At 51.9% G+C, this 24831-nt stretch overlaps 10 protein-coding genes across 10 annotated transcripts; 6 read left to right on the top strand and 4 right to left on the bottom strand.

Moving 5' to 3' along the window:
- Positions 1–389: 389 nt before the first annotated feature.
- On the top strand, positions 390–1469 carry N7532_007382 (uncharacterized protein; the record flags this gene model as incomplete). Its single annotated transcript, XM_056619875.1, has 1 exon — positions 390–1469. The coding sequence occupies one exon, from the start codon at positions 390–392 to the stop codon at positions 1467–1469; it is 1080 nt and encodes a 359-aa protein (XP_056473241.1).
- A 1249-nt stretch (positions 1470–2718) lies between these two features.
- On the top strand, positions 2719–5399 carry N7532_007383 (uncharacterized protein; the record flags this gene model as incomplete). Its single annotated transcript, XM_056619876.1, has 4 exons — positions 2719–2788; positions 2855–4365; positions 4434–4538; positions 4596–5399. The coding sequence occupies 4 exons, from the start codon at positions 2719–2721 to the stop codon at positions 5397–5399; spliced, it is 2490 nt and encodes an 829-aa protein (XP_056473242.1).
- Positions 5400–6171: 772 nt separating this feature from the next.
- Positions 6172–7187, top strand: N7532_007384 (translation initiation factor 6; the record flags this gene model as incomplete). The annotated part of the gene is made up of 5 exons (XM_056619877.1): positions 6172–6206; positions 6275–6346; positions 6426–6512; positions 6585–6773; positions 6830–7187. The coding sequence occupies 5 exons, from the start codon at positions 6172–6174 to the stop codon at positions 7185–7187; spliced, it is 741 nt and encodes a 246-aa protein (XP_056473243.1).
- A 951-nt stretch (positions 7188–8138) lies between these two features.
- N7532_007385 (uncharacterized protein) lies at positions 8139–8359 on the bottom strand (the record flags this gene model as incomplete). The annotated part of the gene is made up of 2 exons (XM_056619878.1): positions 8139–8178; positions 8214–8359. 2 exons carry the CDS (start codon positions 8357–8359, stop codon positions 8139–8141), a joined length of 186 nt encoding a protein of 61 aa, XP_056473244.1.
- Positions 8360–9836: 1477 nt separating this feature from the next.
- On the bottom strand, positions 9837–12529 carry set2 (SET and WW domain protein; the record flags this gene model as incomplete). Its single annotated transcript, XM_056619879.1, has 4 exons — positions 9837–10025; positions 10077–10157; positions 10211–11904; positions 11953–12529. 4 exons carry the CDS (start codon positions 12527–12529, stop codon positions 9837–9839), a joined length of 2541 nt encoding a protein of 846 aa, XP_056473245.1.
- A 2156-nt stretch (positions 12530–14685) lies between these two features.
- Positions 14686–14928, top strand: N7532_007387 (uncharacterized protein; the record flags this gene model as incomplete). Its single annotated transcript, XM_056619880.1, has 2 exons — positions 14686–14727; positions 14791–14928. The coding sequence occupies 2 exons, from the start codon at positions 14686–14688 to the stop codon at positions 14926–14928; spliced, it is 180 nt and encodes a 59-aa protein (XP_056473246.1).
- Positions 14929–15180: 252 nt separating this feature from the next.
- Positions 15181–15927, top strand: N7532_007388 (uncharacterized protein; the record flags this gene model as incomplete). Its single annotated transcript, XM_056619881.1, has 1 exon — positions 15181–15927. The coding sequence occupies one exon, from the start codon at positions 15181–15183 to the stop codon at positions 15925–15927; it is 747 nt and encodes a 248-aa protein (XP_056473247.1).
- A 1874-nt stretch (positions 15928–17801) lies between these two features.
- Positions 17802–19121, bottom strand: N7532_007389 (uncharacterized protein; the record flags this gene model as incomplete). Its single annotated transcript, XM_056619882.1, has 2 exons — positions 17802–18950; positions 19002–19121. 2 exons carry the CDS (start codon positions 19119–19121, stop codon positions 17802–17804), a joined length of 1269 nt encoding a protein of 422 aa, XP_056473248.1.
- A 299-nt stretch (positions 19122–19420) lies between these two features.
- On the bottom strand, positions 19421–20011 carry N7532_007390 (uncharacterized protein; the record flags this gene model as incomplete). Its single annotated transcript, XM_056619883.1, has 1 exon — positions 19421–20011. One exon carries the CDS (start codon positions 20009–20011, stop codon positions 19421–19423), a length of 591 nt encoding a protein of 196 aa, XP_056473249.1.
- Positions 20012–20785: 774 nt separating this feature from the next.
- N7532_007391 (TRAPP subunit BET5) lies at positions 20786–21516 on the top strand (the record flags this gene model as incomplete). Its single annotated transcript, XM_056619884.1, has 5 exons — positions 20786–20822; positions 20872–21070; positions 21154–21299; positions 21348–21436; positions 21499–21516. 5 exons carry the CDS (start codon positions 20786–20788, stop codon positions 21514–21516), a joined length of 489 nt encoding a protein of 162 aa, XP_056473250.1.
- Positions 21517–24831: the final 3315 nt, after the last annotated feature.

Here is a 24831-nt window from a genome sequence, read left to right on the forward strand (position 1 = left end):
TGTAGTATCGACGGGGCTTCACTGTCTCTCCCCGTCCCGTCCGACATACTGACATACATCAAAGTAGTGCAGATCAGACCTTAACCATGTTCCTGGGTTGATGGGTCATTTGGATCACTCAGGTCAATTCGACATGTTGACTCCCCTCAGGTCTACCGATCCGCATCCCGATATGCTTCGAGCCACGCCGCTGGGCCGTCCCGTCTGTTCCACGCGAGCATCCATCATAAATATCCCATGCCTCTGCTTGCATGCCCTTGTGCTGCTGAACTCGTTTCTTCTTTCCTTAGAATTTCGAGGCAGACCAGATCAGATCATATCACTCCATTCTTTCTATTGATCTGATCATTCTTTCCTTCATCCATACAACACAATCTTTGTAGTCCACAATGCTCTTCTACATCCTCACCGGAACCACTCTCTTCACAGCTCTGCTTGTGACAATCCTCAATGGCCTCGCCTACGCCGCATTACAATCCACACCCGCCCACACCGCAGCAGCCGGCCTGGCCCCGGTGGCCCTGAGCGTCCTCACCTGCACCACTCTCACCAGTCTCGCCGTGATCCTCCACAAAGACATCCAAAGCAATACGCAATGGTCCAAATGGAAGCAGGGAGTCTTTTACTTCGCCGGCACCTACCTCCTCATCGCCGCGGCCTCGGTCACCGGCACAGTGACCAAAGACGAGCTCCTCTCCACCACGAACCAACAATCTCTCTTCATCGCCCGCTCCATCTTCTGGGCCTTTTCCCTCTTGACGCAGGGTGCATACTACGGATACATACTTGTCTCCCTCAAACAAACACCCAGCCCCGCCTGGCCACAGACATACAACTCGGAGCTCAAAACCCTCGACTCACGAACAACAATCACACCACCCTCCCGCGCAGTCACAGACCCGGACTCGCCCAAATTTGACACAAGACGCTCTTCTCTGCGCAAATTCCCACGGCACTTAAATGCAACCCGATTCTCAGGCTGCACCCTCGACCTTGACAAAGACCGGCACTCAATCTTCACCACTTCCTCCGGCGACTCCCCAACCAAACCTGAACCCAGTCCCACCCTCCCATACCCAGACACTCGACCCTTCCTCCACGGGGGCAGCACTCGCAGCACACCCAGCCTCCGCGCACCAACCGCCTCACTCAACACCCTCATCCGCCAACCCTCAACCACATCAACATGCAGCTACCTCGACGCCCCGGCCTCGCCCGCGGCATCCATCACCACCTTCGAGGGACAGGAGAATATCCACCCGCTCTTCCGATCAAATAGTCCCTGTCCATCGCCGACGCCTGGACCAGGGAGTTGTGTGATGGCGTCGCCGTCTGCTGGGCAGATGATTACGCAGCAGACGCTGACGCGGATGCGGTCTGCGCGGTCGTTGCGGGAGAATCGTTCGCCGTTGCCGTCGCCTTCATCTGAGAGGCGATTTGAGCTCAGTGAGTCGCCTGAGGAGAAGTAGGGTCTATGTTAGTTGGGGAGGAATAATGGGAGTAATGGGATGGGAGGGGACGATTGATCTGATGATAATGGACATTATGAGATATGACGGAGTTAGGCGTTTTTTCTAATATATTTATCTATTTATTGCTCTTATCCCGATTGCAACAAACACCATCCTCATCAATGTAGTGTAGTCGAGTGGCTGCTACTCATAGTATGTGTGTAGCATACTACACTAAATTAGTAGTGGGAGCACCCGACAGCGGAGCCCCCTCTTAGGTGGCATTCAGCCGCGTCCGGCGAAGGCAGAACAGCTCCAAGAAGAAGAAGAATAGCGATTGGAGACAATCGACTAAACATCCAGATTCTTTTAATGTATTCTATAAGCTCCTACTACTGTATACTCACCACTGATTCTCGTGTGGCTGGGCCGAGCCGTCGACACGCGCGGGAAAAACCACCGAATCCCTACTTTCGAATTTCTCCTCCGAATCTCTCTTTCTCTCTCCCGCCTCCACTCCATCCGCCTCGCCGCGTACAGTCCAGAGCTGCTTCTGCCTTTTCTGTCCCTTTTTAAGTCTTATTCTTTCTCGGTCTGTCTCTTTTACACCTGCAGACTTTCTTTATTACATGCTGGTTGCTGGTGCGCCCCGTCAAACCCTGCGACCCGAGTAGTTCGTCTGTCCCTCTGCCGTAAGTGCTAGTCGCGTTCGCATCCCCCACGCCTTGCCCTGTTTCCAGTCCAAGCCCGTGTTTCGAGTTTGAATGTTCAAATCTTTGCATTCTTTCTTCTTTTCTCCGCTGTTTCTTTACTTGCTGTGTCGGCTACTGTCGCGTCCCTTTTTTCCATTACCATTCCCATTCCCTCCACAGATCGAATGCCCGTTGCATTCACTCTGCCTGTCTCTATTTTCCGTTTCAGTACATCGTTTCCTTATTCCTGCCTGTCTGGTTTTTCCCATTCACTGTCTCCATTCATTGCGCTGCTCGATTCTTCGCCATCGCCAGTGAATGCGGCTGCGTGGATAAAATCCCCCCGGCCGCCCCATTCCTGCGGTACTTTGCAACTCTTTCTTCGCAAATTCTCATTCTACTGCTCGCTGTATGTGATTTCTACTTTTTTTTTTCTGACCTCGTTCTGTCCTGGGCGGCGTCTACTCGTTTTGTTGTTGATTTTCAAAGTCTGACGCTATTCTCCACGGACTGCCCCCTGCTCCACTCCTTCCGGTCTCCCGCCCTTCACAATTACTGACAACCCTCAGATCGCAATGGTTGGCAGACGCAAGAACCGCGCCACTTCACGAATGGTCGCTCCTGCGCCATCGCCTCGCGGGCGAGGTAAGTGTATTTTTCTTCCTTTATTTTTCTTTGTTTTTCTAGCAAAATTATTGACACTCAAACCAGGCACTGGCCGGGGCAGCCGTAGCGGTAGCCGCGGTGGTCGAGGCGGCCGATGGGCTACCAGGGGCCAGGCTGCGCGTGCTGCTCGTGTGGAGTCTGAGTCCTCGTCGTCCTCGTCTTCTGATGAGGAAGAAGAAGACAATGTCGAGTCGCCCCCGCCCGAAAAGCGCAAGCGCTTGATTGTTCGATTCAAGGTGCCAAAAGCCACCCTGCGTGAACTCCACAGCCCATCTGAAGAGCAAGAGCTCGAGGCATCGACTGCGCAGTCAAGCACCCCCACGGGTTCAGCAAACCCGGAAACTCCCATGCGCCGTCGCTCAAAGCGTGCGATGGCAGTCCCTGAATCTTCACGTACTACGCGCCAGTCTGCACGCCAGTCCGGTCGCCAATCGTCTCGATTGAAGGCGGATTTGACTCGAGATTATGAAACTCCCACCAAAGCGGGTGAGCCCGAGCAGACCGACCATGATGATGAAGATGACGATGAAGAATTCGCAGACGGTTCGTCGCACAAGGAAGAATACGACGAAGACTTTGAGCCCGGCCCGCAACTCAAAAAGGCCCGTTCTCCAGGGCCGCAGACGCAAGCTACATCGCCCGAACAGGAAACCCGGGCAGATCTCACTACTACTGAAGAACAAGGTGACTCGACTTACTCCGCCTCTGCACCCACCTACTCCCAAGAAGTGGAGTCTCCGAAACCTCAACCTTCTCGACGTATGTCATCTCCGCGTCTCTCGCGCAAGCGCAAGTCCACCGAGATGAAAGACGAGAGTGAAGGTCCCGAGACCCGGGCGCACTCCGAGCCGGCTTCCAAGAAGCCCAAGATTGAAGAGGACGAGCCGACTGCCGATGCCGATCAAAGCGCGGTGAATGGAAGTGGGAACGAACCCACGTCTCAGTCTCAGCCCGTCACCTCCCCCGACGAGCCCATGGCCTCAGCCGAAGACGACGATGCCACCGAAGCTCCGCCCGCCACGACTAGAGGTCGCGGCGGCCGTGGCAGCCGAGGCGGGTATCGTGGTCGAGGCCGAGGCCGGGGTCGTGGGGGACGAGGCAGTCGCGGCGGCGCATTGGGCCCAGTTCGAGCAACAGTAGCCCGAGCCCGCGGACGAGGCCGTGGCCGTGCTCGCGCATCGGCAGCTTCCCGGGGTCGCGGCGGCAAGCGGATCGAAGATGAGATCTGGGACAGCGAGTGTCGACGCCGCACCCCATCACCCATTCCCGACACGCAGCCCATCAAGAGTCGGCAGGAAGAGCTCGCGATGCTCTTCAAGAAAGTCGGAAATGCCCAGCAGGTCGCACTGAATGTGCTGGCCGATCACACCATGACCAAGTTGATGCGCGACAAGAATGCGCACAAGGACTGTCCCGAATTCGCCCAAGTCCAGCGCGAACTGGCCGAGTACCAGACCAAGGCGCTGACTCGATTCCGGGATGAGTACGACCTGAAGGTCGACTCGGAGAACCGGGTGTATGCCGGGCAGATCCATGTGGTTGAGGCCAAGGCAAATGTATGTGGTTTTTTTTTTTTTTTTTTTTCTCCTCTACACTGACTCGGAGCTATACTGATATTCTATAGGAGCAACTGGAGAACATCCAAGAAGAGATGTTCCATGCCGTTCGCGGCAAATACATGGAGCTCGTCACAGGCCGTCGAGCCGCAGAAGACGATGAGCATACCGAGGTACATACTAGCAGTTTATCTTTCATTTTGATATCACAACTAACATTCTCGTGACAGACCGATGGATCGGACCCAGACGCCGAAGAACCGAACTACCTCTTCCGAATCGGCAAACTCGGTACCCAGGAAGTCGAGCGCGGCTTCTTCGCTGAAGCTGTGCGGGACCCCGACGGTGCCAACGCGTATGACCGCGGCATGAACTCCTGGGAGGACTTCCTGATTAAGGCACAAATGGGCGAGGACCTCAACCCGCAAATGCAGGCATTGAACTCGGCCGTTTCCCCCGGAGGCCACGAAGCCCGTCAGACCATCGCAAGCCTCCTGAACGCGGCGGAAGCAGTCGCCGACGAAAAACCCATGCCCTGGGGCGGCGACAGTGCCTTTGACATCTCCCCCAAGGCCCTCTCGATGCTCGCGGACACAGCTCTGTCCGAACCGACCCAAAATCAAAGCCAAACCCTCTTACCCCGAATAAGCGATCCCACCATGTCTCCCGCCAGCCGCCAACTCCTTCAGTCACAGCCTCCGCCGAGTCTGGCCCATGGACCTACCGATCCGCGCTCCTTCATTCTTCCTCGTCCCACACCTACCCAGCAACCGCGTCGTCTCCTGCCTGCTCGTGGCCAATTGGGTCTGCCCGACCCCTTCAGCATGACTGGCCCGCCTCAACTGCCACCTCCCCCAGGCTCAAACTTCCAGCGTCTGCCACCACTCCCGAACTATTTCCCCGGGCCCCCTGCAGGCGCCCCGCCTCCTCCAGGACACCCAGCACCTCCCGGTCCCGCCCAAATCTACTTTCAGTCACCCCATGGCCACTCCCCCCATGGGCAGCCACCTCCACCTCCACCCCGTCGCTACTAAGCGCGACTAGCTGGTAGAAACCAGCTCTGCACAGTGCACAGCACGGCACAGTAGATCCATCCCTTCAGGGAATCTACAAAAAATTGTACCACCACCACCTGCCACCGAAACGAAGGGCAGATGTACCATCACGATTCCCCTTTTGTTAATTTTTTGCCTTTTCTGAGTTTCCACCGGTTTGTACTTTATTTTTATTTTTATCTTTTTCACTTAGCGTGGCGCTGCACATTCGCGAGTTTGATTCTATTTTTTTTTTGGTTTTTATCTTTCATTTTTTTCTTCATTTTCACCTTGGATTCGTTTATCTTATGGAGTCACCCAAGTCGTTGAATTCATCATATTCTTTTCCATTTCGTTCATTCCTGGTACCTACAGTCGGGTAGTCAGCACAGCCTCATAACTAGTCACAGCACTCCACCAATACCAATCCCAGTAGTAAGTAGTAGTCTAGGTGACTCCAAATGAATCACCGCTTAAGATGACTCAGTAAGTACTGGTACCTTCCCCCTCCCAAATTTGTGTGTGTCTGAAGTACTGGTACTTGACTGGTGAAGTTCGGCTCCACCGGCGGGGCAAAACGCCAAGCCGATGATTGGCGCGAGCTTTTGTCTTTTTCACTTCATCCGACTGCGGCTTTAAAGCTCTGCTCTGCTCGCATCCTGAGGACGTCAGCCTCAAATACACCTGTAATTATCTGCTCAGTTTGAGCTTCTCGCCCTCCGCTTCACCTCCAAGTTCGACTTCACCTTCAAGTTTTCGCAGAGACCCCACCATGGCTGTGCGCGCGCAATTCGAAAACTCCAATGAGTAAGTCCAGCACCACCCATCCAGTTCCCATTTCTGCAGTTATTTGAAACTGATGCTAATTGCTGTAGGGTCGGCGTCTTCGCCCGCCTGACAAACTCCTACGCTGTCGTTGCGGTCGGTGCTTCGGAGAACTTTTACAGGTGACCCCGCCCCCTCCCTCAATTTTCACCTCGAAAAGAAACGCAAGTCAGAAGGAATACATACTGATAGTGTTGGTAGTGTCTTCGAAGCCGAATTGCAGGACATCATCCCCATTTGCCATGCTACCATTGCCGGAACTCGAATTGTTGGTCGGTTAACTGTTGGGTGAGTGGCTGCACCACAAGAAAGAGCAATATAAGATGGAGGGTAAAGGATAAGGTGCTAACGAGGGGATAGTAACAAAAACGGCCTCCTCGTCCCCACAACAACAACCGACCAAGAACTCCAACACCTCCGCAACACGCTGCCCGACACCGTCAAAATCCAACGCATAGAAGAGCGTCTCAGCGCCCTGGGCAACGTAATCTGCTGCAACGACCACGTCGCGATCGTTCATCCTGATTTGGAGCGGGAGACTGAGGAGATGTTCGCCTTTCCCCCCTTCCCCCTCATTTCTTAATTCAAGCTAATTCCCTGTCCAGCATCGCCGACACCCTCGGCGTAGAAGTTTTCCGCCAAACAGTCGCCGACAACGTGTTGACAGGCTCCTACATGGCCCTCAGCAACGCAGGCGGCATCGTGCATCCGAAGACCTCAATCCGGGACCAAGACGAGCTTTCCTCGCTGCTGCAAGTCCCGCTCGTGGCGGGCTCCGTGAATCGCGGTTCGCCGGTTGTGGGTGCGGGTATGGTTGTGAACGACTGGCTTGCGGTTACGGGTCTTGATACCACCGCCACTGAACTGAGTGTTATTGAGAGTGTTTTCCGCCTCGGTGAGATGGCGGCGCCTGGTGCTGGTGGTGGGCCGCAGAAGGAGAGTATTGTTGAGAGTTTTTACTAGAACCCCAACCCCCCTTACCTGGGATGGACTGCGAAGTACCCGTGGTCTTGGGTGCCTTAAGACTCTGATGCGATGCGATTCTCTTTCTTGGTTTTGGCGAATAGGTGATATGATCTTGATAAATTTTTTACGCGGGTTCAGCTGCATGTCGTGTTGTGGATGTCCGCAATAATGATTTATGACCGTGATTCGTTCTTCTGAAGATGTAGTTGGTGCCTCGTACCAAGTAAGTAGACGTAATATAATATAAGTAAAGTAGTTACAAGTTCTGTCTGCATGCGGGCTCAAATCAGATATCACGTGATACATTATACATCTATTAGGATACTTCGCCAGTGTATTTCTATTGGACCAAGCGCAAAAATAACCAACTAACTCTAAACACAACCCATTGGCTGAAAAACTAATGAACAGCCCAAAGCGCTGTCTGCACGTCGGTCCTCAATGGCACATCACGTGATATTATCATACATCTTATACACTATCGGGGAACATTATTTCTCTTGAACCAAGCCAAAACCGAAACCAACTATCCCTAAGCACAAACCCATTGAAGACTGAAATGAATTAATGAACAGCCCGAAAATGCTGTCTAAGATTATCCATCCGATTAAAAACCATACCCCACCCATTATGTGAACATCTAAAAGATTGTGGATTGAGATGTTGGGTTTCGACGTGTCGTTTCAGAGAAGCTCTGTTTGAGAATGAGCCGCGTCTTTTACAGCCTTCCCAGCGGCATTTTAGAGGAGAGAGGCTTTTGCCTTGGCTTTTGTTGGGTGATAGGGTGTCAGTGGATCAATAGATTGTGTGTGATGAAATGGATGTACCGACCTGGGCTTATCCTTGCCTTTGCTTTTTCCCTGACAGGGTTGGTAGTCAATCTGCTGCGAGCAGATTGGATGATCGTCGACAGTGTCGTCCGGGTTTGTAGGTGTGGGTGTAGGTGTATTATAGGTAGACGAAGCTCGAGTTGGTATAGTTCCAGTATCTGTGTTGAAAGAGAACTGGCCTAAATCTAAATACTGGTCCACAGGAAGTAGAGGAACATCCTCGAATAAAGTGGCGAAGATCGTGTTTTGAGATAGGTTGTTGTGGGTTGTTGGGAAGAATTCACTTTGGCTCTGGTTCTGAGGCATCCAAGTGTTGTCGTTGTATAGAGGCCAGGCCATGGCGAAGATTTGAGTTGAGATCAGATGAGACGAGTAAGTTATTGTTGAATACTGAGCTAGTGATCATTGTCATCTTTCGAGATGAGATCGGCTCTTTATATGCGACCCCTCAGAAATATGGATGCTGCCTTTTGCCCCTCGTAGGGTGTACATGACCATGAGGCTGTTGAGACTATTGAGGCTATCAGAGGTACACGAGCAAAAGAGAAATGGCCCTTCTATGTTATACGATCCCGAGCCGCCGTATTCTGAGCCGCATTTCGGCCAGGTCAAATCATGTAACTGCCAGAGTGGTTGCCTCTGCGAACCATGTGTTTCCACCCCGGTGTTCGCGTCATCTTGCATTAAAAATCCAATCACGGCACAGAGCTCGCATCTCGAGCCCCACACTGCTTCGTGGAACACTTATAGGCGCAACTTTTTAGCAGCGACCACCCTACCGCAACTAAATCAACGCTTAACTTACTCCTAGGTTAAGCTACTACTGTAGTGGGCCTTTTGTTTCTAGCATTCCGGTGGAGGTCACGTGTTGGACATGAATAGATGCAACAGGATTGACCTTCACCCTGGGTACTGCCATCCAGGGTCCTCCATCCGCATTAAAGAACTGAAGATCCAGAGAGGGATACTGGAGCTATATGGTGGACTATGTGTTACAGAAGCTTAGTTTTGTATCTTTCTTATATATATTTTCAAGAATGTGGTGCTCCTTTCGGTTCCTACCGACATTCAGACTTGACAGGGTCTTACAATGTAAGAATTTAAACGATTAAATACCTCTGAATCAATGCAATGTGGGATTCATATGCCGTATTTAGTGAAGAATACCTGCTACCATACTCTTCACACATGAAAATAATAGAGCCATCCATCATCTATGCGTAAGGGTAGTCCCGAGTCCCCTTCAAAGCCCCCTTGTACTTGGCAGCGGCCTTGATGAAGTATACACTACTGCCTTGGTCTTCTGCTTTGCCGCTGTTCTGATCATTTAGTAGTCATTGTCAACTACTTTCAAAGCAATTTGTAGATTATCCGTTTATATTCCCTGGCGAGAGACAGTAGCATGAGGGAAATAAATCTGACGAATCGCTGAGATGAGATCTAAATACTAAGTGGGAATGGCGAAAACTGTTATTTATAGGGAAGTATGGAGCTCTTGCAGAAAAGAACTAGCCGCAGGGAAAGTTTATCTTAATAATGCTATTATCATTTACATTTGGAAAGACTGAAAAAAAAAATCGGATTCCTTCCTACCCATTTTGAACCCCCACAAGAAAAAAAACGCCAAAGTAAAAAAAGGTAAAAATAAAACAAGAATAAAATAAAAGAAACAAAAAAAAGTGAAGAAAAAGTAAAAAAGAAAACAAAAACAAATTCTTCCCGTACGCCGTCTTATGATCTGTTGAATGTGAATAAAAAATGAAATAATAATAATAAAAAAAAAATAAAAAATAAAAAATCAAAACCACCGACAAGATCAAACCTCCCCCTCACGCTTCCGCTTAAGCGTGCCATCACCTTCCTCCTTCTCCTTGAACTTTGCCGCAGCTTTGGCAAAGTAGGCCTCGCAGTAGGACTTGATCTTGGCCTGCTGCTTGGCCGAGACCTTGGTCGGGTCAGTGACCCGATCGTTCTTGTAGTCGCTGTCGACTACCTTCAAGGAGATCTGCAGATTATTAGCTTGTGTTGAAATAGACATTGAACTGGAACAACATACCTCCTTGGCGAAGCGCTTCAAGTGATCCTTTGGGATCCGGTGATGGAACCGATCTACGATCGGCTTGATGATGGGGTGGATCTAATGATAATCGTTAGCCATGATCAATTGACGTGAAGGAAAGGGGAGCCTACGGTGTTTTGATACACCTTCTTCTGCTTCTCCAGAGGCAGTTTCTCCCACGGCTCCGTCTTCTTGGGCTTCCCCTCTGTGACCTGAGGGGTCGCAGGAGAAGTCGTCTTTCGCTTCTCCGCAAGTCGCTTCTCTTCCTTATCAATGGCCTCTTGAATGGCCTCGGCGACGATGGCATCCCGCTCCGCATGGGAAGGCGGCGGCTCGGTCGGGCGTTCAAAGGTGAAGAGGCCCGATTGGGTGAACCACTCCACCCGTCCATCAGGGTGGAATGAGGTATACCAGCCCTTGGGGGCTTGGTACGTTGGGTCATCTTCCCAGAATCCACGAGGCAGGTTGGTTCCAGGTTCGCGCCGGGCCCCAACGAGGTACTTGGACTTCTTCTTGTTCTTCTCGTCGGCCTTTTGAGGCTCATGAGGTGAAGCGGTCTTGTATGGACCCCACCGGCCCTGGAAGCGGCCCTTGGGCTTTTGAGGCTTGGGGACTTGAGGTTCGACGGGGGAGGGGGAGCGAGTGACAGAGCGCTGAGGACGTTCGCGACCGGATTCGCGGCGTTCGAAGTGGCTAACGGCCTGTTTGGCTTGGTCGCCCTTCTTCATGCGTGGGATCCTGTATGCCACTTCTAGGGTGGCCCAGGTAGCAAGCAAATCTGCCGCTTTCTTCTCCACGCGCTCCTCGCCACAGGTGGTCAGAGGCTGGACATTCGACTCAATATTTGAATCGATGATCTTGTTCCGTGTCAAACGGGGGAATTGATCCAGAATGTCCAGGATTTGAAGTACCACATTGTGGTCATCCTTCCAGTGGGAAAGCTGGGAGTTCAGAATTTGGTAGCCGTGCATTTTGACGACTCGGTTGCGGGTCCGCTCGTCTTCGCAGCGCTGGATACGGCTGAGAAGCTTGACGGCAATCCACTTCTCCTGGCACTGCATGAGGGCGGCCATGACCTTGGTGACACCATTCTCGTCGAGATTCTTGGCCCCGACACTGTCGACGTATTCTTCGTCGTTCTCTCCAGTCTTTCTCTTCTTAGGACGGCGAGCCACGGCAGTGTCCCAGCTGTCAAAGTCATCGTCGATACCGAGGGCCTCGATCGTGGCATGCGACAGCTTGGTGGCACGCTCTGTCTGAGTTCGTCCGCCGATGAAGCCAACACAGTTTGGTTCGTCGCAGTGGCACACCTGGGGGTCGGCGCCGTACCGATCGACGTTGTAGTTGAATACCAGCTCTTCGCCGGCTTGGATGGATCGCTCCGCGAAGATACCCATGCGGAGTTTCTCACCAACTACCCACTTGTCCACATAGCAGTTGGGGTTGCACGAGTGGTTGCAGAAGCGGCCCAGATTGCCGCGCTTGGTGGCGTCGACGAATTCACCCTTGTTCAGGGACATGAAGTAGAAGTGCTTGATGCCTTCTTCGTCATATTTGACCATGCGACGCCGGAACTGGGCCTCGCCGACCACTTCGCCGACATATTCGTAAATGAGTTGGTGGGGATCGAGGTCGGTCTCAGTGCGCAGGCCGAAGCCTTTCTTCTCGGTTTTGATCACGGACACCTTGGCGTACTGTTTCTTTTGAAATCGCTGGTTCTGGCAGTCAGGGCCACAGGCGCAGTCGCCAACGCACTCGATCTTGGTGGCTCGGTTGATACAATCGGAGTCTTCACCACAGGCAAGGTTCTTCTGGGACTCAGGATCTGTGGATGTTAGTTGAGTATAGAAAACGGGGAAGGTGCCAAACTTACCCCACTCCTCGGCGCAGTCACACTCCATCGCATGCTCCGTCTGTCCCATGTACTTGTTGGCGTACCACGAGGTGTCGATTTGTTCAAACGTAGCGAGAGCATCTTGAGTGCTATCGGGGAGGTGATCGAAGATTTGACGCTGGACGTCCTTTTGCGAAGGGGTGCGCGAGGGTTTGGTCGGAGTTGGTTCCTGCGGAGGCGACTTCTTGTCTCCGTCCGACTTGTCTCCGTCCGAGGGGTCAGAAAGGTGGCTGAGCGCCATGCTGGACGGTGACGAGGGAATGTTTTCGGGATCCTTCGAATGAGGTGTGGTGATGGGGTCGTTGGGAGAGCGGAGGGTGGGAGAGGGAAAGTCGGGAGGACTGAAGGGGGTCGCAGAAGTAGAGGATTTTGGCGTGGGCTTGACACCATTTACGCCCATCGTCGGCGCGTCTTCATTCACTCTCACGGCCTCATTCACTTGCCCTTGCGCACTTTCCTCTTTGGGTGACGGCGTACCGTTCCCGAGATCGCCATTGGGCGCAGCCATGTCTGCGGCATCGAGTGAATGTGAGTCCGCGTTGCCATGGGCAGACATGACGACACGGACGAGACGTGGAGGAGTGAATGAATCTCGCGGAGAAGGCGAGGCCGAACGGAGACCGGCGCGCGCTCACCGCCCGCACTGACTGGCGCGATCTATACTGAGACAATCAAATAGAGACTCGAAAACAAAGATGGTTTGTATTAGGCTCGAAAGTATTGTTCTGGTTTCGCTTTTGACATTGATTGCCCCGTTCGAGGCTGCAATGGGACGGGTATACAAATGGTAGGAGTAATGTTCGATCAAAATGTCTGCCTTAGGGCGGAGGCTGCTATCGTAGAGATAGGATCATGTGACCAAGCCCGAACAAAGACAATCGAACTTCCTGTTCCTCTTCGAGTCCTTCTCTATTACTTACCCGATTGGTGGCTGCATGTTTACTCGGAGGCCATTTCACCCTACACAGCATCGCACAATACGATGGGGGAGAGGAAAATTTTAATCAGTCTTCGAGTCCTTGAGTGGCGTGTTCTTGACATTTTCACTGGCTGGAATCTCTTCATCGTGTCTTGGATCAGCGATTCGAGAATGGAGAAGAAAGGCCAAAGAGCGACCGGCACGTGCAGTTTTCTCAATGACTGCCTGCGACGGCAGCAAAGTCTTTGTTTCAAGAGTCATTCGGAGATATCCCAAAGCACCGGTAAAGTTCAGCCTCGAACCTCATATTCTGCCTCAGGCAGAGAGGTTCAAGAGTTACGGCCTCAGGCAGAAACAGCAGTGCAGCACCGTATGAGGACTCCCACGTCGACTTGGACCCTTTCTGTCCATGAATTCGGAATAAACCATAGGTCGAGAATATTCGGCCACTCCAGCCCGAAATCACCTGCAGGTCGAATCGCAAGATGCCATGCAGGGCCACGTCCAAAGGGGATGATGTTATGACTGCGTTGCGATTTGGGCGGGAATCGGGGTGGATCGATTGGCGGGGAGAGAAAGTTCTTTTCTTCGATGACTGATTTGTGCAAGTACATAGTTACATGATGTACCTTGTAAGCAGGTCATCGTATGTAGATCGTACCGGTACGATTACTTTGTACGTACCGATGAGACTGCCCTAAGGTTTGGTTAGGGTTCACTCCATCGACTTATCCTATTTAAACTATATACAAATACTCTACAGTATTCTTCTCCGCCAAAATTGTAGGACTGTCCTACAAAGTACTCGAGACTACTTCCCGGTCGAACGAAAGTACACCGTACTTAGTCTGCATTAGCCCGGGCTAACCAGCCACCGGTGCTTCACCCCAGCGGGGCGATGAACTCACTCCTGATGCAAGTGGATCTAGCTTCAAACAGACCCAACGGCCTGGCTCTGTATCGTCTTTACCCGCTCTCGTCCCTGGCGCTGGAACTGCCAGGGCCAACCGTTTCCGAACTGGACGACACCTTCTCTGACGCCCCTGACCCACCCGGCCTGCTTTAGCTGCTCTCACGGCCTTCCAGGAAGAAAATCCTCCTAGCCTTGGCCTAACTCCTGCAGGTAAATATCCTGCAGGTCGTGTACCGCGCTGCAGTTTGCCCCTCCCGTATTTTTGCGATTTTGGGGGGGTAAAGAAGAAGGTCGGTTTCGTCTTCCAGAAGCCGTTCTCTTTCCCTTTTCCTTTCCCTTTTCCCTTCCCCTCCCTCCTTCCGATTCCCCTCCACCCCCGTCGTTCGCTGTATTGTTATGATTGTATTATTTCATCCCCTTTCCCTCTGCTGAGCCTGCAGCTGTCCTGTCCAACGCGCCCACCTGCGCGATCCCGGCTGATCAAGTCCGTTTGGCCAATCTTTTCCAGCCGGGACTTGATGGACCGCGTCCTGCACTTCTGTTGTCGACTTTCCGGTGGCTGAAAGGCTTTCAATTCTCCAGTCCCTCGTTTAGACTTTCTTCGCTCGTGCTTTTGCGTCTGCATCCGTCGCTCGGCTCTGGTTCTGACGTGCATTGTTCTTTGCTATCTCGTTGTTTCGTTGGTTCGGCCGCGTGGGAGGATGGCCACATAAGTTTCACGAAAGGCGCGTGTTCTTTTTCTTCTCTCCTCTCTTTCGATTTTTTCTTTTGTTTTTGTATAATTTTTCCGCCGAGTCCCATTCTTTCCGACTCTTAACGCTTGGGAGGTTTTCTCGTTTCTCGCTTCTGTGTTTGGCGGAATCGTTTCCATGGTGTGGATATGTCGAATCAATCCGAGAGGCCATGGTCCGAGGACGAGAAGGTATGATCACCAGTGCTGCACTTTTGCCACAAATACTGACCACACTGACTGACCACACTGTAGTATGCCCTACTCACCGAAATCCTCAAAAAAGCTGGCATTTCGTCCACCTATCTCGTTCGACTCATCAATGACTTTCGTATCAACCCCAATTGGGAGCATATTCCTCTACCGCACGGTATATCTCCAACCAAGACTTGAATATGTTGAGAGCATCCTGGCTGAAAGTTTACAGGTCGCACGCTCAGTTCCTGCAGAATGGCTTTTTATAACATGATGCACCCGCCAGCACATCCAGCCACTACTGTTCCAGCAGCTCCGGGACCAAGTTCAGTAGCAGGTCCAGTAGCAGGTCCAGTAGCAGGCCCGGGTCCGGGTCCAGGTCCAGGGGCTGGACCAGCACCAATTCTCCCCTCAGTACCAGGATCAACAGTACATCGTCCCGAACCGCCCATGAATCCAAGCGCCATGCCAATAGATCCCAATCTCCGCAAACGACCCCTCCACCATCCAACTGAAAAACCACCCGTCCCGCGCGCAATCCAACCCAAACCACCTGCCAGCAACGCTTCTTATAGCAGCGAAAGCCCCGCGCCACTCTCCCCGCGTTGGTCAAGTATTGGTCCAGGCGGCGAGCCGCCCCGTAAACGCGGCCGACCAAGCAAAGCCGAGACCGAACGGCGTCGAGCTGCCGCACAAGCCCGAGGCGAAACATACCCACCACCCCGGCGCTCCAACTCCAACAGACAGCGTATCCCACCCTCACCAACCAGTCCATCAGCAATGTCCATGACGTCCAACACACCCTATACACCATCCAGCGCCCCACCGCCCGGTCTAGCGCCCGCCTCGGTTCCATACAATCACCCATATCACCAAGCCATCGTGGCGAACATTCCGCCAGAACCGCGCGAGATCCCTACGCGCTCAACAGGCCCCAATCCGCGCGAACTGCCGAATCCAGCAGAGATGGGGCAGCCTTTGCCGCCACCGCGAGCGCTACAGATTGGTCTGGGTCCTCCGGATATATTGCAGCCTCGACTCAACAGTATCGGTGATCGAATGTCGTATGGATCGATCCCGCTAGACCGGTTCTCGCCGCCAGATAGTGGACGACGGGACTCGGTGGCTTCTCGAGGAGAACATGGGCCATTTACGGACCCGAGGGCGAGTTCGACGCCTGGTGAACCGCCGCGGTAAGCCGTGGTACAGTGCTGCCCTGCCGGCATTACGGGCAGTTACATGCAGAAACAAGAAACCATCACGAAAAAAAGAACTCATATGATCCGACCTGCTTTTTGAAATGATTTGCACCGCTTTTTCTTTGGTGCTTTGCAGCTTTTCAGCCTCGATGATGATCTACATGACTCTATGATGAACAATAGACAGCGTTCTGAGTTTATTGTCTCTTGGTCAACCTCGACCGTTTCACATTTGTCAATGAATCCGTCCGACATTACTTTGCACGCGACCTCGACGGAACCACTTTCTTTGAACTGCGAATCCCCACAGTCTCCACAACTCCCAATCATTCCAAGATGGCCATTTAATGCACAGCATCTCAATCCACCTACCTCAAATCCTGCGCACTCCTTACGCGCATAATTCGACCCGTTATCATGACATGCATGACAGCGATTCACTTTCATTCACTTCTCTGCTATACCAACTTAAATTCCTACCAAACGCGGTACACGACTGATCGGCACGCATGTACTATTTAATCTCTCATTCAATCAATACCGCCCCAGCCAGGCCCCTTTCTTCCGGGAGCCGTGCTGCAATGGTATCAACGCCTTACGATTTGTTCGAAGTTCGCAATTTCTGATTGGCACTTTGTTTTCTTCGGGATATTCCCAGTTTATCCCTGATAATTTCTCTATTATGACCGAGATCATGCTGATTTTACTTCTTCACTTCCTTGCGTCGTTGCTATGATGTACGATTAGGATTGGTATATAATGTACAGCCCTTGAGATTCACCTTTCAAAAAGGTCACCGACTGCACCTACACTAATCCATGGATGAAGTATGGTAGACCAACTCCTTCCCCTGATTCGTATCCCATACGGGCATCCTTACCACGATGTCCGGTCTCGTAAACCCCAAATACAGATTGAAACCCATAAACTCCAAACCCCGGCCATTTCACTCCTTGTTAGTGTAGATCCGGAAACAAGACCAAGGGGTCTCCCTTACAATACATCCCTAGGTACGGCGAGTATTTGTCCACACCTAGTGCGATCTATATGAAACCCCGAGTACCTGGGACTGCCCCCCGAGATAATGGTAAAGCTTAACCTAGAACAGAGAGCTTGGCGTGGTGTACCGCGGTTCGGCTTCCGGCAACCCATGGGACCACTGCACCACACCTGATTATAGAGATACTCCGCACTCCATTTTTGGGGCTAGGGTTGTTTAAGAAGAGAAGTGGAGATGTAAGGTATGTAAGGTATTGACCGGGTTTGAAAATGGGTCTCCTCTGGACAAAAGGCACTACGCTGCCCTATTTTAAATCAAACTGAAGGTTACTACAGTATCAGGTCGCTAGTAGTATATTGATATTGAATCGCAGCAAATAAAGTCCAAAAAGTAAATCGATTTAACTTGATGTTCTATTGGAGCCCCCTTGATTTTGTTTTGGATGAGTGGATGGGCGTCAAGCAAAGTGCGGGCTGCATAGTACGTTGAAAGCGACTTTTATAATCATGGTCTTATTCTGACCCCAATTTAGGGTTATGTTCCAAAATAGTCCAGTGTTTGTTTCCATTGCCAGGTGGTTATTATCCTACCATCACCAGAATATACAGCCTCAGTACCCTAATCAAAAACTAATTAAGAAATGCATTCATAAGAAAATAATAATCCCATATAGACAGAGAAGAAACTAACTAAATAACAGTCTGGAAGGAATATATAAAGGAAGCGAAGTGGGCGATATCCACGCTGGCCCTGGAGGAGAGACGCAAAACCTCCTGCAGCCAACCATGCGACGCACGCCCAATGCAATCGGGTATTCAAAAATCTTCAACTTAACAACCGAGTCACCCAGTATACATACGGTGGTGACGTGCTCATCCCCCCTTCTCCTTCACCATCCCAAGCAACCTCCTAAGCTGCGCCGTCGAATTTCCCGCCCCTTCCGAAGCAGGAACCCCCGTAGCCTCAAGCGAAGACGGTTCTGCGGTAATAGGCTGCGACGAGAGCGGCTGCGCAGGACGTCTCTCACCACAATCCTCGGACCTTTGCTGGGGTTGTTCCACCTCAGCCTCAGACAACTCCTCCCGTTCAGCCTGCTCCTTCTGCTGTTGAATCTGATTTCGCAACATACTAACCGCCGCCCCGAACGCCGTCGAAGGCCCGCGCACAGGCGATGGACTAGAGACCTTCTTCTGTCCCACCTGCAGATTGAGTGTCTTGTCTTTGACGAATTTCATCACTTCGTCTTTACCCTCCACGCGACGGGTAAGGTAGACCTTTGGACCGGCGCCGGGGGCCGTTTGCGTCAAGAGATTGGATTTGATGCGCTCGAGTTCCTGGCTGTAGGCTGTTTCGTAGATGTCGAAGTCTGCTGCGCCGGGGGATTCGCTGACAATGGGCATTGGCTCCGAGACTTGCGTAGGGTCGTCTTCTGTGGTTTCTGGTTCGGCGAAGATGAGTAAGCTCTCCTTGGTGTTGGTTTCTGTCTGTGGCGACGTCCCTGTGTACGTTGAGGGTCCAATGAAGAGGTATGGCCAGTCTTCTTCCAGGGGATCCCGGGCGTGTCCTCTTGTCCCTTCTATACTGCGCTTGGTGGTTGCGGAGCTGGCGCGTGAGAGGGGGATTGATCCGGATTGAGAGTGTGGTCTTTCGTCTACTTTTCCGGGGGATCGCCCGCTTCGCACGGAGCCGGAGTCTTTTCGCTCTGGTTCGAAGACACCGCTGGGTAGACGGCTGCTTGCTGGGCTGTGCTCTGGCCGAAAGGAGAAGCTTGCTGAATCGCTGGTCCCCGTTGCTCCAGAGTCTTCTCGGTGTCTCCCCCAAAACTTCCGAACGCCTGCATTTAGGCCGTGGCTGCTATGGCTGTGTGCATTGGGGTCGAGTCCGACAGAGGGAAAGTCTTCGCTCTCGTCCATTTCCATCGGCGGCGCAACGAACTGTGCATCTCCGCCTAAAATACTCTGCATGGCTGGAGCTGTCTTGGTTGGATCGACAAGCCGTTTGAAGTTCTTGACGGCTTTCATCTAAGCGGCATTAGTTAGTTGCTGCTCTGTATCAAATCTTGCTCGACTTACCACTGTCATGAGCCGACCAAAGTTCCCCGTAATAGCCTGGTTCATCTCCTCTTCTGTCGGAGGCTCGATCATCTGTGCCGTGTTCTCTTCCTTTGAGAGCAGAGGGTTGGTCCCGTTCATAGTCACCCAGGGATGATCCTACATTGATTAGCACTGACTGCAAATAAATCAAAGCTAATAACTCACCCGTAGCTCTCGCATCTTGATCCGTTTCGCAGGATCTTTCTCCAAAATTCGGGACATGAGGTCCTTGAACTGTTCATCCTGCTCGTCCTCATACACCACTGAATCACTCCGAATACTCTCGTAAAGCTCAAAGATACTCTGCTTCTCGAATGGCAATTTTCCATACCGAAGACAATACAGAGTAACTCCCATAGACCAAATATCCGCCGCCTTACCCGAGACATCGCCATGTTTCACGACGCAAAGCTCCGGGGAAGAAAAGCAGGCGACCCGGCCGATTTAGCCGTGAACATATCCGAGTCCTTCGCGAACATTTCCGACACACCAAAGTCAACAACTTTCAGAATATCATCGCTAGTCACCAAGCAGTTATCCGGCTTGATATCGCGATGAACGATGCCCTGCGCATGCAGATATTCAATACCGAGCATCAAATCACGGAACCAGCAGCGACAGTGCTCATCATCGTATGGATCGGCTCGCTCTTCCAGGCCCACCTTCATGACCACGCCTTTTTTACACATCTCCATGACCATATACAGCGAATCCTCTGTCGGGTCATCCAATACCTCGACCAGTGAAACCAGGTTATTGTGATTGAGTTTCTTCATAATCGCAATTTCCTCCTTGATCAGGTAGAGCGGATTCTTTGCATTCTCACTGTCGTCCTGCGACGGATGGCGATGAAGCGGCGAGTTGAATTCCGTACCGGGTCGACGCGGTCCACGAGGTCGGCGCAAAAGATGCGATTGGGCGCGTTTTCTCAATCGCGACTTGGAAAACTCTTTCACTGCCTGTTCTCGTGTCAGCCTCACATCTGTCATTCGGACCGACAGACATACGTATTCATTCCCAAATTGGTCCGCGGCAAGATGAACGGCGCCAAAAGACCCCCGCCCAATCTCCTGTCGAATAATATACTGGTTGATACGGTGTTCGGCGGTGCCATCGTCTTGACTGGTGGTGTATTCGGAGCGGGCGTCCAGCGTTTCCTACCGCAGCATGAAAGATGATCAGTCCGAATTCCATGACGATGGCGGAGGAATGCTACCTTCACCGGACGCCGTGATCGGGGATTCCGTCTTCGGTGTCGCTGCGGATTATCAAAAGACCCAGACGAACTGAGAGGGCAGAGCATGTGTCAGCTATCTGCAATGGCCTAATACGACAGAAAGTCTTACGCGACCTGCGGTCTCGGCAAACCCGCGCTTTCGAGCAGCGAGTCGACCGATGCCTCTGAGAGAGGAGTCTCGACTCTGTCGTCCATTGGGTCGCACAAAGAGTCGAGTGTCGAGTGTCGAGTCTCCGCGGTTTGAGTGCTGGTGGTGGGCGTGTGTGGGGTAGAGGGGTTGCGAGAGGACGGAGGAGCGGGGGGAAAACGATCAGAATGCAAGCTGTCAGCCTTACGAGGAAGCTTCTCCCTGCAAGGGAGATCCAACTGGGACAAGCGTTGTCTCTCAGGTACCCTTTTCGGACTGCTCTTAGGCAGATCTATTCTTCGTCCTTATCGATTGTCTTTCACCGCCCGTCGCACCTCCTGAGGAAGCCGGGGAACATCAACACCTCATACTGTTACGCCCTCACGCTGTCGTCTCGCCATGCCCGTCTACTCCTTCTACATTTTTGACCGCCACGGTAAGCATCCCTCTACAACAGTCAGACCCACTCAACTGACCCAATTCAGCGGAATGCATCTACAAACGTCGCTGGCTCCCACGCCCGACCTCCATCGCCGGGAAACCGTCGCGCGCCACGGACGCCCAAGCGGGTTCAACAGGATTGGGACAGACTGTCAAAGCGGGCGATGATGACGCGAAGCTGGTTTTTGGGACAGTCTTTTCGCTGCGGAACATGGTGCGCAAGTTGGGGGGTGAAGAGGACAAGTGAGCCGCTCCGCGTCAGCAGCAGCAGCAGTAGCAGCAGCATCAGCATCAGCATCAGCATCTAACAGCACTGGCAATCCCAGCTTCGTGTCCTTCACCACCAGCCAGTACAAGCTTCACTATTACGAGACGCCGACAAACATCAAATTCGTCATGTTGACCGACCTGAAGAGTCCCAGTATGCGGATCGCCCTGCAACAGATCTATATCAACCTCTTCGTCGAATACGGTCGGTATCCTTCCCACGGTCGCATATCCATCTCTAATTATATTCTAGTTGTCAAGAACCCCCTCTCCCCAGTCGAGCATCCAGGCGGCGTGGGCGTAAACAACGAGCTCTTCGAAGAGTCGCTGGAACAGTTCGTGGTATGTCTCTTTCAAGGATAGACTCGCCCTCTCTTTGTTGACCGTATCTGATCCGATAGCAGACTCGAGTTCTCGCATGATACCTCAATAACTCAGCCCGTCACGTAATACTAAGACAAGAACGTACTTGACCTCACATCCGATACAGAGATACGATACCCCGACGGCACCCACGGTCGAGAGCAAGAGGAAATTAAAAAGCCATCACACCGCAAAACACCCGACTTGTGGCGCCAGGGTAGCTGCACGGGCGGCACACCGGCCCCGGGGGTTCTTATGCCGCCTTTTCTGCGGCTGCCACTCAACGGGGCCGACTTCCCACGTGGTGCAGGCGCTCGATAAGGACCGGCCCTACAATAGAGAAGAACTGGAATGCTCTAAGCTAAGACTGAGATGATGTCAACCGACCAGGACCAGATTGTCAGTGCTTCCTACCGAATAAATGCACGGGAAAAATCGGGAGAGAATGGCGAAATCGACCTGATCCATGACATTAGCTTCCTTGTTATCTTGGTTGAATCCTCCGCGAACGGGTCGGGCCTTTGCCGGGTGTATAGCTGCAGTATTGCATCATGGCTTATCTGCTCTACCCTTACCCTAGCCAGCTACTTTAGTTTCCCTGGGTAGAGTAAATGGAAAAGTTATTGCTTTGCGTCAATCACTAGTACCTATCCATTTTATTTCTATTTAGAATCGTCCCTTCCATCGACAGTAACACAGTACATACTATGACTAACCCGAGCCCAAGTATCGCTCCAGCGGTAAGCATCAACCCATTCTGAACCAACAATAAACAACCAATCACATCAGCACCTCATCAACGGGATCGTGCAGCAGGGCTGAGATATTTGCTTTTTCGGCTGCACATTCATGTACGATAGTCTCGATTGAAATCAAATCTCCACTCAGTCTCGACGCGTAGACCCTATAGGAATACATCTACATCAAGTTTTTGCACTTCTCCATGCGAAGTCGGGTACTCTACTACAATACCTAGGTCGGGTGAATTTCGATTCTATTGCACTGCTTAATGGGACTAGGTGCATGGATTCGGTGGTCGAAGTCTATTTTGGCTGTCAGATAGGGCAATCCACCTACCGGAAGCGGTACTTGTTGTTTTAGGTAGGTCGGTATATTCAAGTGAATATACTGGGATCTAGTTGCCTAGCTGAGAATCGGCAGGATATTTTCATACGATGAGTATGACCTGATTAAAAAATCAGCAGAATGCAAATACAATCTCTCAAGTCTGAGGCTGATGCTGTCTCAATTACACTGATTGTCTCAGCAAAAGGAAAATAAGACAAACCCCATCTCAGCCTCGCAGCCTCGAGTTACTATAAGCCAGAAAAATCAAAACAGTCCAGAGGGTAAGGAAATCATTTCCACGCAGTAAGTACTGTAAGAGGCGGAATCAGTGAGACAAACGCAAAAGTCCTACCCTGCACATCTGACGTGTCCGAGATCCATGAAACCCAGTCTACTAAGGATTATCCTCACTCCTACTAGGAAATTGTACTAAGTGGTCGGAGACCTAAAGAAGCAAGACGCGTGAAGCTAGATCTAGCCGCACCTCACCCGACCTGGCTCATCCTTCAATCATTACATTAGGGTAAAGATCAAGCATACACCGAGGAATGAGTCACAGCGAGACCCTACCTTCCTGCAGTATAGCCACGGGGATGTAGCCAAGACCACAGTCCGAGCTTCTTCTGCACGTCGGGCTGAGTCTTGGCGGTGCCACGCTTATCTCGCGCGTGGAAGTAGCCAAGCACAGTACATACTTACCACCGGCAGTAAACCTCGGCCCTACACACGATGCAATCCCCCACACTCCTCCGCCCGACGGATCAACCTCGCACCCCCTCCCCTCTCCAACCCTAACATTGCAGTGATGTACAAGTCGATCTTGGGCATCAGGAACCTAATTTCCGCCCGAGCCCGTATGCATGCGAGAGCTCGAGCTCCACCTGAAGTGCAGGTGCAGGACTGCACGGGGCAGCGCCGAATCATCGCTTTACATCCCCTACCCATATCAACGCCATCCTTTAGCAACGAGCTCCTGCTCTACGGTCCTGCGCTGGTTATGGGGGGCACGATTGGCCGTCTCCACCAAGCCATGCACGCAAAACGGCGGTCAGCACGGCTCGAATCAGAGCTCGGTCGCATGGTCAAACGCCAATAATACTGAATGATGGACACAGTCGGTCGAAGCTTTATTTGATCTTCGGCGCGTGTCACCCGCACTTGTGGGGTGATGTACTACCATACTCATACATACCATACGCCATATAGTAGTTACCTAAAGTAGGTAGATACTAGGTAGGTGATATGCCACCTCGTAGTATAGATATAGATGAGATGATTCCGACATGAAACAGTAATTCAAGCGAATCGTTTCGACAAATATTTGCTTTTGCTGAACGGGATAATCCCTTGTCCGCACAAACGTGGTGCAGAAATATCGCATAGCCCCCCATCACGATTGCGCGGCTATGATTGGCGAGTGGAAAATGCCTCGTAGTGAACTTCGCAGTTATGGGCAGCATTTCGATTGCTAAGAAATTCCTCCCTCACACTGCACCACTTCACTAGCACACAATAAATAAGTATTTCTCGAGTATTGTTCAATTCGTATCCACTGACTTCAGCCCTCTACATACGTGGTACCTATCTTCTGTGGGCTCTCCATCTCCATCTCCCCTGGTTAACCCTTTCGGGCCGCATGTGGCCAGCCGAGGTCGAGCCAGTTTACCTTTACTTTACGCCATACATCTTACAGAAGCCACCCCGCCATTGCGTATTCGTCAGAGCGTAAGAGTAAAATCACGTTCAGAGATGAACTCTGCGCAATCCGGGGTAACTCGGCGAGCGCAGCCTACAGCGTACACAGTGTATTTGAACTACTCCCGCCTCGTACTAGCCTACTATATAACACTGGAGTAGGCTGCTTGCCGACCCTCAACCCGGTGTACTTTCAGTCGTTGTCTCTCTTGCCTGTTTCGTACTCACCACTCACTACTACTACTAGTATACACTAAATGATATGTACTAGTGGTAGAGTACCATGAGTACCTACCTACCTTAGGTACACCACACTAGGTTACGGCACCAGCCACTAGCATTGCGTCCTCACCCGAAGACACGCCTTCGCCTACGCCATGCGTGCGTGAAAGACGGTGAGCTCCATCGAATCACCGCTTCGCCGTGATCGCATCGTGTACAAATGATAGGCCATAGTTAATCACTCAATACCAAGACTCGTCGACCACCATCCTCCACGACCTCACTGGTAGCACTGGTAGCACTGCTTTGGACTCTTGTGACCCGCGAAGGAGATGGACGTCATCCGAAGCTAGAGCTCGCGGATGACCCCACGCCGGGCTCCACGGTCC

Source organism: Penicillium argentinense (genome assembly GCF_028826775.1).
Source record: "Penicillium argentinense strain IBT 30761 chromosome Unknown utg000006l_segment0_segment0, whole genome shotgun sequence".
Classification (NCBI taxonomy): domain Eukaryota; kingdom Fungi; phylum Ascomycota; class Eurotiomycetes; order Eurotiales; family Aspergillaceae; genus Penicillium; species Penicillium argentinense.